General features: G+C 37.5%; 1 protein-coding gene across 2 annotated transcripts in view; it reads right to left on the bottom strand.

The window, feature by feature from the left end:
* Positions 1 to 3,249: 3,249 nt before the first annotated feature.
* ARHGAP5 (Rho GTPase activating protein 5) overlaps positions 3,250 to 17,850 on the bottom strand; it is a 37,332-nt gene continuing 22,731 nt past the window's right edge. For both annotated transcript variants that reach the window (XM_083452321.1, XM_083452320.1), the window contains exons 3-7: positions 17,020 to 17,167; positions 11,991 to 12,068; positions 10,041 to 10,172; positions 8,076 to 8,181; positions 3,250 to 7,309 (exon numbers count right to left, since the gene is read on the bottom strand). In XM_083452321.1, coding sequence (XP_083308447.1) covers positions 6,979 to 7,309; positions 8,076 to 8,181; positions 10,041 to 10,172; positions 11,991 to 12,068; positions 17,020 to 17,167 — 795 coding nt within the window. In that variant the 3' untranslated portion in view covers positions 3,250 to 6,978. The remainder of the gene's footprint in view (positions 7,310 to 8,075; positions 8,182 to 10,040; positions 10,173 to 11,990; positions 12,069 to 17,019; positions 17,168 to 17,850) is intronic.

Below are 17,850 nucleotides of genomic sequence, written 5' to 3'. Positions count from 1 at the left end.
GGGGTGCATGGCTGCGTTCACCTCAACAGAGAAGTTTAAAGGAGCATAGCATGGCAATGTTGAGACAGCCCGACAGCCGCCTCAGCAGCAGTTTAGGGGCTCTCAGATGCAGCTGCCGGCCTGCCTCCACCTTCACCACCCCAGCAACTATTCCACCTGCCTGCCTTCAGGTGGTGCAGGGGCTCTGATGCTGAGGTAGAGGCTCCTTTAAACTTCTCCCTTGAGGGGAGTGCAGGCCCAGACCCCTCAATGGAAAGTGTGAGGGAGCCTGCACCTCCCCAGCTGAGCTGCCCCGATCCAGCTCCTACTCCCGTGCAAGCAGGAGCTGGTGGGGATCTCTCAGCTGGGAAGTGGAGGCTTAGAACTCCCCAGCTGAGTATTCAAAATTAAAATTGAAACTATCCAGAAAACCACAAAGGCAACAAACTTGCAACTCATGAAAAGCAGCAACGCAACAAATTGAAAAAAGCAAACCAACCGCAAATGAATCAAAATCACAAAGCATAAAACGACACTGACCCTAACCCTAATTCTAATCCTTACCCTAACACTAACACTAACCCAATCCTAAAATTAACCCTAACCCCAACCCAGAAATGGTCTTGTTAGATAGTAAAAATCATGTTAAATTGCTGATTTAGGGGTTGTTTTTAAAAGTCTGTAACGGATTAATCCATTTTGCATTACTTTCTATGGGAAAGCGCACCTTGGCTTTGGAATGCTTTGGCTTTAGAACGGACTTCTGAAACGGATTTTGAGAATCAAGGTACCACAGTACTGAGATTTATACCACACCCTTCAATCAATTCCCAGGCCATCTTACAAGGAATCAAAAATTACAATTAAATTTCACACACACACACAAAAGCCTAGCACAATTTTAAAATAGCAGCATAAAAGCAAACAAAGGTATAAGCATGGAAGAATCAAGTCTTCTCTTGGTAAGTTAAGGCTAAAATGTCATTCCAAGCACCTTAAGGGGACATGAGGGAATGAACATATGGGGTGGGATTTCCCCTGAAGACACTCAAAGCAGCATAGATGGTGTTCCCTACCTTATTCTCACAATAAACCTGTAAGGTAGTTGAGGCAGAGTGCAACTAGTCATCCCCGTGGAGGATTTGAACCTTGGTCTCCATTGTCTGTCCAAGACTCTAAACCACAATAGCTGTCTTGTATAAAGCATTACGTGTAAGTTCAGTGTGTGTGAAGATGTAGATCAACAAAATTCTGAGTGCACTGACCTTCTAGCCACCATCAACACATTTTAAGAAAAAGGGTTTGAGAATTCTATCACATCTTAGTAGTTCAGCCAATGTCTATGAGTGTTTTTTAGATTGGAAAGTAGCAGCCAATCTTTTTTTCAGTAATGGCTGCTCACACATTTCTGTGAACATCTGTACAGTGGTACCTCGGGTTACAGACGCTTCAGGTTACAGACTCTGCTAACCCAGAAATATTACCTTGGGTTAAGAACTTTGCTTCAGGATGAGAACAGAAATTGTGTGGCGGCAGCACAAGGCCCCATTAGCTAAAGTGGTACCTCAGGTTAAGAACAGTTTCAGGTTAAGAACGGACCTCCAGAATGAATTAAGTTCTTAACCCATAGTGCCACTGTACACATAAGTGTTCTGTACACATCAGATGCATGTGTTGAGTGCACCCTCCTACGATAGCATGTCATGTTCTTTAGTCTTTGGAATACCCAAATGACCCAATGTAAGGTTGGACGGTGGGGAGAACTCAGTAATTGTTCCCATTCCCTTTTGTGCTTAAACAGAGAGGAAATATAGATAGTACTTTTGATGAAGTGGAATTCAGGGCATACATTTCTTCAGTATATGCTATAGTGAGCTTTCACAACTTTATGATGAATGTTTTTTTTTTCTTCATGTTTTTATGAGACCAGAAAACTACCGTGAGGTAATTTAGTCCACATGCATTTTCCAGTTCCTTGGGTTTGCACCCACTGTTGGCAACTACCAGGAAGTTGCAGACAAACCTGAGTGCCCTGGGTTCAACCAAAGCAATAATTCATTCCTTCTGTCCATTCAGATGAGTGAACTTTTGATATTACATAATATGAGTGAGGGTACCAAACACAAAGTAATAACCCAGCGAAAGTAGTAACTAGGAAACTTGAGACTGATTTTCCTACTCAAAAAGACAAAGAGAGTAAGTCAGATTTGAAGGGACAGCCCTCCCTATTCCAGCCAATGTCAATTTGCATCTTCCTAAGTCCAGAGAAGGAAAAGCTGCCGAAGACAAGTGCATTTCTGCCATGAAAATTTGGGTTGAAAACTTAGCCTAGCATGAGTTAGGCTAACACAGAATGCCAGAGAAAAATAAATAAATAGTGGCTAAACATGCAAAACCTTATAAGCCCATGAGCTCCAACGACAAATTTTTAAAAATGACATTTTTGCTTTACATATCTATCAGTGGAGCCACTACTTGCTTTGTGTATAAAAAAATCAATTATAAAAGTCAAATTATCTTCAAAAGTCTGCTGATTTTTGTATCATGGTTATTTCACGAATTAAAACTAAATGAGTGGAAATAATTTCTTTTTGGTGGACGCCTCACATATTGCAGCCTTAACAGAAAACAAATCTTCAGCAATGTGAAGTTTCAGTAGGAGTGTAAGAAACACATTCTAAAGTTTACATGCATAGAAGTCCTATCTTATTTAACAAGAATGGCAAATTTAAAGGATTTATGTCATGTTTTTTCAACAAGTTATCAGGGTAGCATATAACCCAAAATAAATCATATTTAGCCTGTAACCTATTGGGTTGGATCCAGACTTGCATAGAGCGAAACAGGCGTTTCTGTGGGTCAAATGCTATTTTCTGGCTGTTCTGCAGGAGCCTTCAATCTGCCAAAAGCCTGCTATGGAGGGTTGGGGAACACTCAAGAAAGTATGTGAGATGGTGCTGATAGCGGCTATAGGGAAGTGATGAAGATCCACTAGATCTCAAATGCTTTTATTTGTGGAAGGGCAAGTCTGGATCCACCCCACTGTGTTCTCCTCTTCATCAATGTACATATAAATCTTGCTCATCTATATTAAAAAGTAGATGTTCCTTTCTCTCAACTTGTCATACTACATTTAAATAAGGTAGCCTAAAACTGTACTGGAAATGTTTTACAATTTGTTAAAAGTGAATTTCAAAAATACCCATTGCAGAATTTCACCATTGTTTGCCCTTCAGAAGTTGAATATGCAACTAAACATTATACACAGTAGGCATCTTAATGTTTTATTCATTGCATTCTGCATACAGATAAGCTTCACCGATATTTAATTCACTGTAGCATTCTGTAGGTGGTGTGACAAGATTACATGAATTATAAAGAACTTTAAAAGTATATATATATTCAGCTGATATAGCATCACAGTTACTGTAAAAAAAAAAATCACAATGGAAGCTAAGGCCTAATTTTTAAAGTTCTCCAATTAGTTCATTTCTTTACCATTTTAAAGAGAGATTAGAAACTAAACTCCAGTACCTCAAAAATAAACAAGTCAATGGTAGTTTCTAGCGACCAGTATTCAAGTAATGCAGAAATCATACAATGAGAAAAATTGTTGCTCTTCATTAAAGTTGTATACCTATTTACACTATGTTAAAATCCTTAAAGTTGAGTGTAATGTAAAAATAATCTGTAAAACATCATTTAATATAAAATACCACTTATAATGTATTATGTGTGAGACTAAACATACTCATAAAATGCTCAAATACGCATTAGACACACAACAGCATGATGCTAAGCACAGCTATTTAGAAATAAGTCCCACCAACTTCAATGGGCCTGACTCCCTAGTAACTAAGCTCAGGATCATAGACTAAGGCTATAATCCATGTCACTGATTCTCAATGGAATTTGCTCAAGCACAACTGTGCCAAGGACTGCAGCCTAAACTGTTTATTTCAGAAACACACAGAAAATAACAAAGGTCAGTATGAAGCATGAGGAAATCAAACTGACAACTGTTGAGCACTGTTCACATTACTGTAACTGACCAAATTCACAATATCAACAAATTGTCTAGGACCTGAAACATGGGGGCAGGGAGTAAGCGATAAAGGATTCCCAAAATGAGCAAGCCAAACTGCGGGATGAGTAATCATTCTGTGTAGGTCAGCTGTTTATAACATCTATGACATGCATAGGATTCTCACAAATTATGAGGGGCACTTGGCCTCCAAAGACCATGTGTGTCTGATTTGCCCCCTGTTTTCACTTAACAACCAAATGTTTTAAGCGGGTATGTGTGTATGAAAAGCTGCTAAAGCAAAAAAACGACAGGCAAAAGAAAAATGGGTTGCTGAAAGCCTTCTGAGTAGCATCCGTAGCGCTTTAATTTCAACGTAAAGATCACAGAAGGAGCAAGTAGGTGACACATGCAAGTATTTTCTGAAGTGTTAACACAGCTTGCAACCTAGGGGCACCATTGAGTTTTACGTAGCAGCAGGGAGTGCTAAAGTTGCCTTCAGATTATGGGATATGCAGATACAGACATACTTGTGCATTGTTGTATGCCCTGTGCATTGCTGTAAGGCTGCCTTCTCCACCCCAATGCCCTGCAGGTATTTTGGACTAAAGTTCCCACCATCCCTCATCATGCTGGATGGGGCTGATGGAAACTGGAACCCAAAACATCCTGGCAGGCACAAGGTTGTGAAAGGCTGCTTTGATGTGACAGCCGTGACGGTGGATCATATTCTAGGCCAACTAAAGAACAGCATTCTAACTGGTTATAGGATAAGCAGAAGTTCCTAACAAAAATAGGCTGTTTCAAATAGTTGTCTATAACGACTTGAAAACAAGTTCTGCAAACCTATCTGATAGGTAATAAAATAGTATATCGACACGGTGAACTAAATTACACTAGCTTACAAAAAATGGAATTCTAAGTGGAAAAACAAACCTCAACTCTCATTCTGTTAGACAAATTCTTTAAATGGATATGAATGAAAAATGTAAGCCTACTTGAAATAGAAATAAGCTTTTTCTGTACAGTTTGATGCTTTTGTTTAAACCATCTATAGTAGAAAAATAAATTCTTTAGCAACCTAGAAACAGTTTATAAAACTCTTGAAGTTTAATTTTTTTTTCTTAACATGCCTATGTTAAACTGATAGCTATAAATAAAAGCTATTTAGACAACAGATGTAATGTAAAACAAGTTAATGCTACTACGTTTATAGGACGAAATTTTATTCTTGTATTTATATCCTGTGTGCTTTGAATTTGAATAGAGGGTTTTTTGTGGTTGTTATTTAAAAAAGATAGTTGCAAGAATATAACACAAATATCAAGATAATTTATAATATACAAATACTTAACAGCAGCCTGTTTAAGGAATCTTAGCTAGAATGATAAGCCAAGTCATAATTGGAAGTACAATACCTAGGACATAACAATTGAAAAAGGCAATTTTTATTTTTGAGAAATGGAGCAAAACTCTTAAGAAACTTAATTCTTAAAATGAAAATGCAGATCAATTCGTAAGAAGCTTGAAATTCAAAATTGTTCTACTTGCTATATTCAGCCAACTGAATGAAAACTACAATAGTGTCTATAAGGTTTTCCCATCTACTCAAGATATCTCAGCAGCTGAAGAAATCTGGGGTTGTTGATTTTTTGAGCAAGAAAGAAACTCAAAAAATAATTTTAGGATCTGCAATAATTTGTTGCATGATAATTAGCCTTCTATCACATTTACTGAACACCAAAGATTAACCAAGGATGTTTAAATTAAGCAGCATTCTTTTACAGCAAAACTTGTACCAATGTAAAAGAAAAATAATTTTAAAATGGTGCAAAAACAGTAATTTTGAATTTTAGTACAACAGATCACAGAAAGAAAACCACATGAATACAAGTATCATTTTATGTACATATTAAGATGCTTCAGTACCCAAAGTATTTATTGCTATATATTAGCAATGCTTTTTTATACCTTTAAAGGGCCACAGAAAAATATATATAGCGTATATGTTAAATTTAAGTCCTAAATCGTTTGGTTTAGCAAGTTTACACTACAACAAAATTTTCATTTATGTATGAAAAGTTATATAGCCTTATATGAAAATGTCAAACTATTTTCTATATACTAGATGAATTCCCAGTGGGAAAAATTAAAATTTCTAAAATATATTAGATTAGGTTTACAAGACCATCAATGATCTTTCAAACATGCAGCTGTTTACAGAATTAACAGTATTACAAAATAAGGGAAAAATAGGTAATAGCAACATTTTTGCACAATGGTTAAACTCACTTTTACAATAAGCATGTCCTTGGTATTGTGCTGTAAGAAAAAATAATTTTATCAACCCCTCAAACAAAAATGTCCACAGGTTTCTTGAAGAGAAATGGAAGGTACAAGAGTGTGGTATTTATAACAGTACATATTATGTTCTTTCTGAAACAAATTGTACTGTAACATAAGTAGTTTGGAATTTACAAATAAGATACAACTCTATTTTAGCTGTCCACAGCAAAGGGTTAAATGGGAATGAAACTGCCAGGAAAAAAGGACATTAAATAACAAAAACAGCCCTAAAGCAGGCTGTAAGCATTGAATGTTCCATAAATGATTTATTTAATCATTACATTTCTATAGAAAAGTTTTATTCACAATATATTGTGACAAACCGTCACAGGAATGATAGTGATTGCAATAAATGTTCATGCAACAGCAGCTTTGCACTTTAGTTATTTCTGGTTCTGTTTTTTTAAATTAAACCGCTCCAGTCATGCTAATCAGATAATTTTGACCTGCAGTGTTTAAGAAACAAGGAGTATAGTATGACTACAACAGAAAGGTCTGAGCTTGAATCCAGATGTTGTCATAAGTACTATCGTTGCTTTTGTATCTTGAAACATGCATGTCTAGTTTTCCTTTTCTATCCAATGCCAAGCTGCCTACAATCATCTTCTTTTTGCTATCAGTTGTTATATTTAAATAATCCCAAGAGGATCTGCTTGCAACTGGGGTTGTATCAACTGAGGTTGTAGAGGTGGCGGTAACTGTAGTGGTATGATGGGATCCACCATCTGCACTGGGTTGGAAGGTGGAGGCTGGTGTGCCACACTGTCAGAGGTTTCTAAAATTTCTCCACTATAGAAGAAAAACTGGCACTGTTGAATGAATGTCTCTATTACAGATTGAAGGATCTTGGTGGTTGATAGAAACTCTCTGTTTTCAAAATCAGGTCTCATTAATGTTGGCCAGAAACAGATAGATAAGTTATCTGCAGTCATAAGATTGGTTCTGCTTTGTTGACTAACCCTACAATAAGAATAAAAATGTTGAAAGCATTAATCGTTCATAAATCAAAATTAAAAAGATAAAAGTAAGTGCATTTAGAAATACTCCACACAATTGCTTTAAAACATCCAGCAGCAGCAACTTTTAGATATAGGATCTGGTTAAACATTACATCCAGAATGCAGGATGAAAGAGAACTAGTCTTGGACTTGTGTCAACCCACACCCATTCTCCCTAAGTGAACATTACTACCACATACAGTTTTATACAAGAACTCCATGGATCTGCTTTGTATCTGCATGGATTGCTAGATCGCAGAGATCTATTAACATCTACCCAGAAAGAATGGGTTGGTGTTAATAAAACATGGGAATGTTTTTATCATGCATGTTAAGTTTACACATCAAAAGCCAGAGCTCAAAAATAGAAGTAACACCTACTTACTACAATACATATCCACATCCATCCATACAGAACACTAGACACTAACAACGTATTACAGGAATACTGCAGACAAGGCTTTCTTGTGGCGTTATCAGTTTGCAAACCAATGTTGCATGTGCTCATGGGTGTCATTGGCATATCATAGAACAGCAGTTTAAACAGGGCAAAATGGTATAAATAACTATTCCTTATAGATAATAACAAACAGTGCAATTTTCTACATGTATATTCAAAAGTAAGGTATACTGAGGCCAATGGGATTCACAACAAGGTATAAGTATATAGGACTGTAGCCTAAATTCTATTAGCAACCATTTAAATAGATAATTTGAAAAACAAATACCTGTTCAGATGAGTTATTACATATCTGAAGACATCGTAGTTCACTGGATGGAATTTTTTCACAATTTCTTTTAATTCATAGAGCCTCTCTGTTTTATCAAGGATTTCTGTAGAAGAAAGGATTTTTTTGCCAAATATTGAAAAAGGCTTTGAATGTGAACAGTATTAACAGCACTGTGAAGTTAAACAATGGCCCTCTGCTGATCAAGTATTCTATGCTGTCAGTTTCTCACCCTCCTTCCTCATACAGTGGTACCTCGGTTTAAGAATAGCTCTATTTACGAACTTTTCAAAGGCATATCTACTAAACAACACTGTTTTTAGGTGATTTTTTTTTTAAAAAAGCAGGAATGATTCCTGTTGAATCTGTACTGGCAGGGAGTTTGACAGTACAGGGCCTGCCACATTATAGGTCCTCAAAAGTATTTTGGGCCCAAGTTGTTTGAGGTTTTGTGCATTAACACAAGAACTCTGAACCTGACCCAGTAGCAAACTGGCAACCAGTGCAGCTCTCTCAGCAACTGGGTAACATGTTGCCAATTGCCTCCTCCTGCTTCAATCTGCACTAGCTGCAGCTTCTGTAAAAGATACAAGGATAGTCCCACATAAAGAGCATTACCGTAGTCAATCTTGAGATTACAAATGCATGAATGAACATGTATTAAATGCTTTTATTGATTTATAGGAAGGCAGTACTGAAGCCACAAAATATTCTTACAGCATATTTTCTAGAGAACAAGCATATAGACAAGCGGGGGGATTCTCAAATGCAGGTAGCAACCTGGATTCTTGCCTAGGGGTTGGTGGGGCTGAGAAAGAAGATGCTCAACTGGTACTCCAAATAATGTTGATAGGTTTTTGTGGGTATATCCAGGCAAGGGGGCAGGCAAGTTTCATAAAGTTTGAAACTATGTGTACAGAATTTTAGAACATTTATTCACAGTGGAAAGTTCCACAAATGTGCTTCTTATTCATGGATGAATGTATTAATTTGTTCAGATGATAAACACTACAAAGCCTATTAGAAATCTCTCTAATTACCACACTCACTATTATAAAATGGCTGCATAAGTTATCTTTACAGATAAATTACAGGGAACTGTAAAATTCAGCTTTGTGGAAGAGCTGCTAGCAATATTTTTAAATGCTTTAGTAGGATGCGTTTTACTAACTCTTGTTTTCAGTAAAATCCCAGGGAAGTGAAGTCAGCAGTAAGTTATAAAGGATGTTGCTTCCTCATGTAATTCTACATTTAGCTATAAAATGGCAAAGATCTGTGCTTTTAAACAGCATGCATGGTTTTTTGCATGGGTGGCAGAAGTTTTCACATATATTCACAAGCACAAATCTTTGCTTTTCAGAGAAGACAACTGGGAATGTTACATGCTTATGATTTTCTGAAGTGCAGCCACTATGTGCTATATAGCCATATTAGACAGACAACCATCACCAATGAATTTTACTTCAATATTTATCACTATAAGCAGATTTTCCTATTTATTGGAATTTTCCAAAGATATTCAGAAACAAAATATATTCCAGAAGACTGGGAGTGGGTTCCACTCACTGAACACTCCTGCTAATGGAAAGACAATTTTAACCAATTTTTGTTTCCCTCATGAGCTACTTGCACCCACAGAGGTCAAAAATCTGCTCTTTGGAACATGGGAGATGGCTTGGAAGGCTGCCAAGCGAATAGAAATCAGCAAAAATAAATCTCCTGACTTCTATGAGCAGAATCCTCTACTGCATTGCTACTTCTTTAGCAAACAGCATGTTCAAAGACAACAAACAGGTTATCATACCACAGCTATCTGAAGCAGCATAACACATTCTTTTTAGAAAGTGATCAGTATAACATCTTACAGTTATTTCAATTATTTAAATTTTCCAAGACTTGGATTTAATGTTTTAACCAGTAAAAAAAAAGCCACAAAAAAAGAAAAAGAAAAAAAGAATTGCTTACTTGATGCTTCAACTAATTCTGGATGTAGTGAATAAGGAATTAAAGGATCTGGTAGATCTGCAAAGAAAGCTTTCAGAGCTCCTGCCACAGCATTTACTGTCACATCCATAGATTCCAGACTGATATTATGATCTGTAAAACAACACAAAACAGTATTTTATTAATGAGAACTCAACATTTCTAAAAATGACATACTGAACTATAAATACAAATCAGCCATTGACCACTCAATTTAAATTACCCTGGAATAATGGGCTATTGTAGACTTGTCTGCCATAAGCACTGATCATAATTATCAATATTATAAATCATCTATTCAGATGTTATGAAAATGACAGTCTGCCCTGGGGTTTTATACACTCACACACCAACCATAATCAGCATTATCAGAATTTATCCCCCTTTCAGAGTTAGGAATAGGGAATATATATTCTTACACCATGCTATCAGCAGCCAAGATTATTCCCCACAAGAGAACTGTATAGACTAAGGATGAAATCCAACATTGTGGAAGCAGACATCTGCTTATGCAATGGTACTTTGCATATAGATTGCTGTTCCACAACCCTACTGGATCTAATTTTGTGGGGAGGGGGCATGGGAGGGAGGCAGAGAGCAACACTAACTCCCATCACATGAGCAGAAGTTCATTTTGCAGAGGCATGGACACCACTGGATGTTAGCCTAATTTATTTCCAAAGTTACACACTCTATTTATTTATTGTGCAAGTAAACTCTAACCTGATACTTGAGAAGAAAAACCTTGTGTTAAGGCGGCAATGGATGGCAATGGATTATTTATCACATCATCAACCTTCACACTTAAAACTGGTGAAGGAGGAAGAACCCACATATTCCAAAGTTATAGGATAACTTTTAAATAAATAATAAAGTATACAAGACTAATGCACTGCCTTCTCTCCAATTCAAACCTTCTCCTTTGCAAGCAATACAAAAAGTGTATTTGTGCTAAATTACAAAAAAAATTACATTTTATAAATGTGACAGTAAGTTACTAATTTTTCGATACCAGAACTGTTATATCATCAAAGTAAAATATTTAGGAGACACAAATTTGGTGGCGAGTTAAACCACAAACCTATGCATCATTAGCAGAAGTGCAAGGTTTTGAGACAACATGAAAGAATTATAATTTTTTGGTAAAAAAAAAATACTCATTAAATCAGGAGTCCACAAATTAAACGTCCCCGACGGCCAACTATGATTTGTATTAATTAAAAACTCTGCCCCACTCCATATTCAAGGGTGGAAGTTTTGACTGAAACACTTAAATAAAGTACCAAACAAATCTAATGTCATGTTAAGTTTTGTAGGCACTCAGAAGCAGAAAGTCTTCCTAATCTTCTAAGCTCAGTAACAGAGAACAATGGTTTGAATGCAGAAGGTTCCATGCTCAATTTCTGGCATTTTGAGGGAGGCCTGGGGAAAACTCCTGTCTGAAAGTTTGGAAATCTCATTTCCAAAGAATGAATCCGCTTCACTGTTAGAACCAAATTGACAGTTGTTACAGTAAAATTATGCTTTAGTACCTGTACAGCTCAGTTATAGATCAACCACTCAGAATTTTTTTGGGGGGGACAAGTAGGAAACGGAAGGGGCGGGGTTTTATTTAGATGTTGCTGTTTTTGATAAATGATTGTGACTTTCAAATTGAATTGGCTTATTTTAATCTAATCAACTTTACTGTAATCAACTTGTAGAAAAGCAGGCTACAGATCTAAACAGTAAATGAACAAGTTATACAATTACCACACTGCTTACACTGCATGTTCTCAATACATTAACATGCAAATCGTAATTTGTACTTCATAGAACTATACAAATGCACACTCTCCAGCTTCTATGATTATCTGTTTGGAATGCAAAGATTAGACTGCAGTGTTTGATACACCAAAAATTATTTGTGATATGCATCATATCTCCCATTACCTTGATCAAATTGCTTCTGAATGTTGTCTTGATCAGTTTTATTCCCACTAACACGATAGAGACCTTCAGTACATAGACCTTTGGGGGTGGAAAGCAAATGTCACATGTTTATATTTTGCAAACGAAAAGTTATTATTTAAGCATAAGCAAAATTCGTATTAAAATATCTATCACACTCTTGAACATGAGTTCAACAAGTAGCCTGCCGAATGCTTTACTAGACGGCCTCTGCTATAGAGCAGCCTTCCTATTCTGATACAGAGGAGGGGTCCATTTGGTTATTATGCCAGATGTAGATGAGAGATAGAACACTCCATCCCTCTTAGAGCACTCTATGCCTGCATGAAACTCCATCTTCATATTTGCATGTAATTCCTTGTTGTCTGCAGCTAACAGGCTAGGGCTTAAAAAAAGACTTGCACTATTGATTTCTTCAATTAATATGGTTTGATTTCTGGTTTATTTGCAATCCTACGAATGCTTTAAGGAAAGCAACCCTCAGCTTCAATTCAGTGGGCATTACTTCAGAGTAAACAATGGTTGTAAAAATAGTAAGCTAATTCTAATTCATACTGCGATTAATCATCAGACTCTTTTAAAAACAAAACATGCACTACTACTTGGTCTCACAAAGTTTTATATTTTAATCACCATTAAAAAAGGAAATGCATACATAATTTACAGTCTTAACGACTGTTATGAATAAGCCCTCATGCCAATGTATGTGATTTGAATTCCCATAATCCCTCTTCACTTCTTCAATCCCACCCACACTCTCACTCATATAAACCTAGTCAAAGGTTTGATACAAGAAAAAATAATTGTCAGCATTTACTGGAATCTACAGTATTCCCCGCGGCGGGGTGCGCTCCTGTCGCTAGGTCCCAGCGCCTGCCAACCTAGCAGTTCGAAAGCACCCCCGGGTGCAAGTAGATAAAGAGGGACCGCTTACTAGCGGGAAGGTAAACAGCGTTCCGTGTGCTGCGCTGGCTCGCCAGATGCAGCTTGTCACGCTGGCCACGTGACCCAGAAGTGTCTGCGGACAGCACTGGCTCCCGGCCTATAGAGTGAGATGAGCGCACAACCCTAGAGTCTGTCAAGACTGGCCCGTACGGGCAGGGGTACCTTTACCTTTACCTTACTGGAATATACAAAGTCTTTTTAGCAAATCTTAACTAGCACCGACAGGTGCTGGCATTGCAATGCCCCACAAGCAACACTCTTGTCACATGATTTGGTCTTCCCCTAAAGCCACAGTCTTTTGGTCAGAGGTCAGCAGCCACATAAATATGGCTTTTGATACCTCCTTGCAAATTACAGATGCTAATGTTCTACTGAATCATGTGTACCAGTCCTTTGGATCCTGACAAACAGACAATGTATGTCCAATGCTTCAATACTGAAAGAAGTCACAGATAGTGTCTATGAGAAAGTGGCCTTCTATAAACATAAGATGGGAAATTCTCTGATATCTGAAATGTCTGAGCACCGTGTTGGCCTGGACCACCAACTTTTCTGCCCCACACTTCACATTCTCTCCCTTGTACACAAATAACATGTTGTATTGGTTTATAATGATTTTGTTTGTCTTGTTTAACTGTATTTGGTTATGCTTCATTTTGAAAAATTCTATTAATTAAAAGAACTACTCAAAGAATAAGCCACCTAACTTTACAAATGCTCCTAACTCAACACATATCATATGCACTGAATCACAAAAGGAAACACAAGCTTCATGGGGAAGAAAAGCTGTCAAAAACTGAACACAGGATAGATAAAAAGATGCTTTTTAAAAAAGACTTTTCTTAAATAATTACTAGGTAAAATATTCCAGATATAAAAATGTTTGCCAGATAGTTAACCTCTAATTTGAGTCACAGTATTATAGAATTGTAGAGTTGGAAGGGATCCCAATGATCTTCTAGTCTAACCCCTGAGAGTGGAGGGAACTCCTAGCATTGGAAGGAGATGGGGGGGGGGATTCCACTGAACAAGACTAAATTCTTCCACAAATGGAATGCATTACTTGGTATACCATCCTTAGAAAACTTCAGAATTGGTAGTTATTTAAATGTTAGCTATTATTGCAAGTGTAATAATATAAATGCTAGTTTTCATGCATTCTGAATGTTATTAAATTTACTGACTCTACTTAAAAATAAAACAATGGAGATAAAGGTTGCTGTTAAAACACTGCTACATAAGTTAGTAAAAAGGTAAAGGTAAAGGGACCCCTGACCATTAGGTCCAGTCGTGACTGACTCTGGGGTTGCGGCACTCATCTCGCTTTATTGGCCGAGGGAGCCGGCGTACAGCTTCCGGGTCATATTGCCAGCATGACTAAGCCACTTCTGGAGAACCAGAGCAGCGCATGGAAACGCCGATTACTTTCCTGCCAGAGCGGTACCTATTTATCTACTTGCACTTTGACATGCTTTCGAACTGCTAGGTTGGCAGGAGCAGGGACCGAGCAACGGGAGCTCACCCCCTCATGGGGATTCGAACCGCCGACCTTCTAATCAGCAAGTCCTAGGCTCTGTGGTTTAACCCACAGCGCCACCCACGTCCCCCACATAAGTTAGTATATGCTATCAAATTGAAAAACTTTGCAAGGAAATCTTGTTCAAAACCAACAGGTGCGATCGGCACCTAAGCAGCTTGAATTCTCAAAATCTAAATTAACACCTGGGTCAATTGCTGACTACAGCTTAATCCCAAATGAAAACTGATCCTACAGAACACTGTTAGAATCACTGTGTTACTTTTTGCTCTGGCCTAGAAGCCAACAAACTGAGTCCTGGGCTGCATAAATCATGCTACCTATGAGTAGTGTAATATATTACATACAACAAGTGTACAATCTTTGCTCCTGTACACAGAAATAGTTGAGCTGCCCACTCATTCAGTTATTCAAACGTAACATTTAACGAGTGCACAATGCAGCGTACTCAGGTTTACTGCCAGCTAAAGGAAACTATTTCAGCAACACTTATTAAACGAGTCATTGAAGCAATCCCCTTTTACTGGCAACAAGGCAAGACATGCTGGGTCTGCTTTACTTCCTAAAACAGTTTCCTACTAAGGTTTACAATCAATGGAATGAGCTGTGACTGAAAGAGGAATGTTAAGTTTGTTCATTTTGGCCTCTGTTATTCTTAGAGAAGGTATTGTTTAATTTGATGTAGACATTCACATCACAACTCCATACATGTTTACTCTGAAGTAAGTCCTATTGAGTTCAATGAGACTTACTTCTAGGTAGGTCTGTATACTGGTATCCATAAATGTACTGAATGCTTATATATGAAATAAATGGGGGTTGGGAGGGAACAAAATGTAAGCCACTTAAAAGATTATTTCAGCTGATTTTTTTCAAACCTGCAGCACCTGCTTCAGTCTTGAAGGCATTGTACAGTACTGACATAATTTAATAAGCAGGGTTGCACTCTTCTTATAACAAAAGGGGAATGCTGTTTGTGCAATGGGGCTTGCCACCCCTTCTCCAACTTTAGCATACTGCCCCCCCCCCCAAGCCTTTCTTGAGTTTTGGGGAATACTCGGGAAAGATCTGGGCTGCAGCACAAAGGGTGGGGGAAGCTGCTGCTTCATGAAGTGGGGCTGAATTGTTGTAAAAGTTCATCAGTAACATCTCTTCATTTCACATTAGTTAGCTTTTATATAGCACTTTAGAACAAAGGTAGGCAGAAGACAGAAATCACACTAATCCTATAGATCCCAATTCAAGTTTCGCTGGAATCTTGCATGCTTACATTTGCATTAACAACATGTTTTAAAGGTGAGTTTTCTGTATGTTAGATTTCAGTTTTTTCAGCAAACCTAAGTCTGTGGTTGAGGCCAACTGAGCAAAGTCAGGGAAATGTAGTCAGGTAGGGAGAGGAGACCACAAGACAACAGAGAAAAGACCATGAGCAGCATGTAGAGGAGTAGAAGAAATCTGCCCTCCTCCCAGTTCCATATTCCAGGAGTCATAAGAATATTAGACGATCCTGCTGGATGAGGCCCATGGCCCATCCAGTTTAACATCCTGCTCTCACAGTGGCCAACCAGATGCCTAAGGGAAGCACACAAGTGGGACAGAAGCACACTGCCACCAATAGTGGAGGCAAAAAGTATCTATCAGATTTAGTCCAGGTTATTTTTCATGAATTTGTCTTATCCTCTTTTAAAGTCATCCACACTGGTGACCATCACTGCCCCCAGTAGAGGTAATGTCCATAATGTACTGCATAATAAATGTACTACATGTAATATTCTCTATCCACTTTCCCTATGCCATGCATAATTTTACCCACTGCTGCTCCAATCAAATCCTTGATCATTTTGGTTGCCCTTTTCTGAAACTTTTCCAAGTGTACAATATCCAGTTTGTGATGAGGCAACTAGAACTGTACACAGTATTCTAAACAGTCGCACAGTAGGTTTGCACAACAGCATTGTTATATTGGCAGTTTTATTTTCAATTCCTTTCCTATGACCCCTAGCATCGAATTTGTCATTTTTTACATCTGTTGCACACTGGGTGAACATCTTCATAAAGCTATCTACTCTAACCCCAAAGTCCTGTCCAGAGTCAATATGATTTCAGACCCCATGAGCGTATATGTGAAATTAAGGGGTTGTTGTTTTTTAAGTCCAGATATGTATCACTTTACACTTGTTTAAAATAAATTGCATTTCCCATTTTACCACCCATTCCCTGAGTTTGGAGCACTCCACGATCTTTATTTTTGTTTTAGTGACCCTAAAATTGTTTTAGTGACAATTCAGTAGCATCAGCAAACTTGGCTACCACATTACTTACCCCAACTCTACAATATTTATGAACAAATTAAAAGGCACTGATCCTTCAAGGGTTTGCTTTGGTAAATATGTGAAAGTATACAGTCCTCAGCGCACACTTGTTATTTCTGTTACCACATAGTATAAAATGATGAGAAGCTTACAAGACTTTTATAGTTAGCTACCAAGAAATAGTAAAATGTTATTGATGCTCCAACTTGTGTCCTACCTGTGTCTTCAATGAAATCCACACACTTCTCAACAAAGAGTGGTATAGGTTTTTCAGGTGTAACCAGATCCTGCAGGGGCATTCCAAAGTAATTACTTTCCCAATTTCTACGAGTTGGTGGATTAAATGTCTTGGTTTTCTTTTTTTGCTACAAGAAAACAACAGCATTCTTAGCCAAGTATATCACTGATGAAAGTAAAAATTTAATAATATCTACATAAAATCATACCTGTAACAAAAGAATCTTAGTAACAGAACTAATTTTGAATGTATTAATTTATAATGTATTCAATAAAGAGAGCAAACAAGCTTTTCAACAATGTTAAAATCTTTCTGCACTCAAATTCATGCAAGATGATAAAAAGCTACGCAACATATGGGAGGCTATCTTTGATTGTGTTGTTTTCTGAAATTCCTTTTTTTAAAAAAGTTCCTTTGTAATATATGGAATATTACTTAGGTATATATATGGAAAGAATGGTAATTTTCTATATTATGGTTCAATGTAAGTATTTTCTTCTTTTAATAAGAAAACAATAAAGGGTAAATTAAATGTCCAAGAGTAGGCAGAAATGCCCCCACTCTCTAACTGCAGCATCTTATGACTGTCTTATCTAAGTTGCTGGGCAACCTAGCAGGTAACACTGGGTAGAAAAGGGCTCAATCTCAGATTACAGCATTCATTGTTGAACAGTACAGGAGAATCTGTGGGAAACATGGAAATGACTATAGGAACAATCCTGTGAAAATGTGGAACACTTTGTGAAGAGCTCGCTTGAGGGAAGCTGGACAACTTCCAAGACTTCTGGATTTGGAGAACTCTGGCACTTG

Source organism: Podarcis tiliguerta (assembly GCF_965153285.1).
Source record: "Podarcis tiliguerta genome assembly, chromosome: 1".
NCBI classification, from domain to species: Eukaryota; Metazoa; Chordata; class Lepidosauria; order Squamata; family Lacertidae; genus Podarcis; species Podarcis tiliguerta.
The sequence above is the reverse complement of the archived record's forward strand: the minus strand, read 5'-3'. Positions and strand labels throughout refer to the sequence as shown.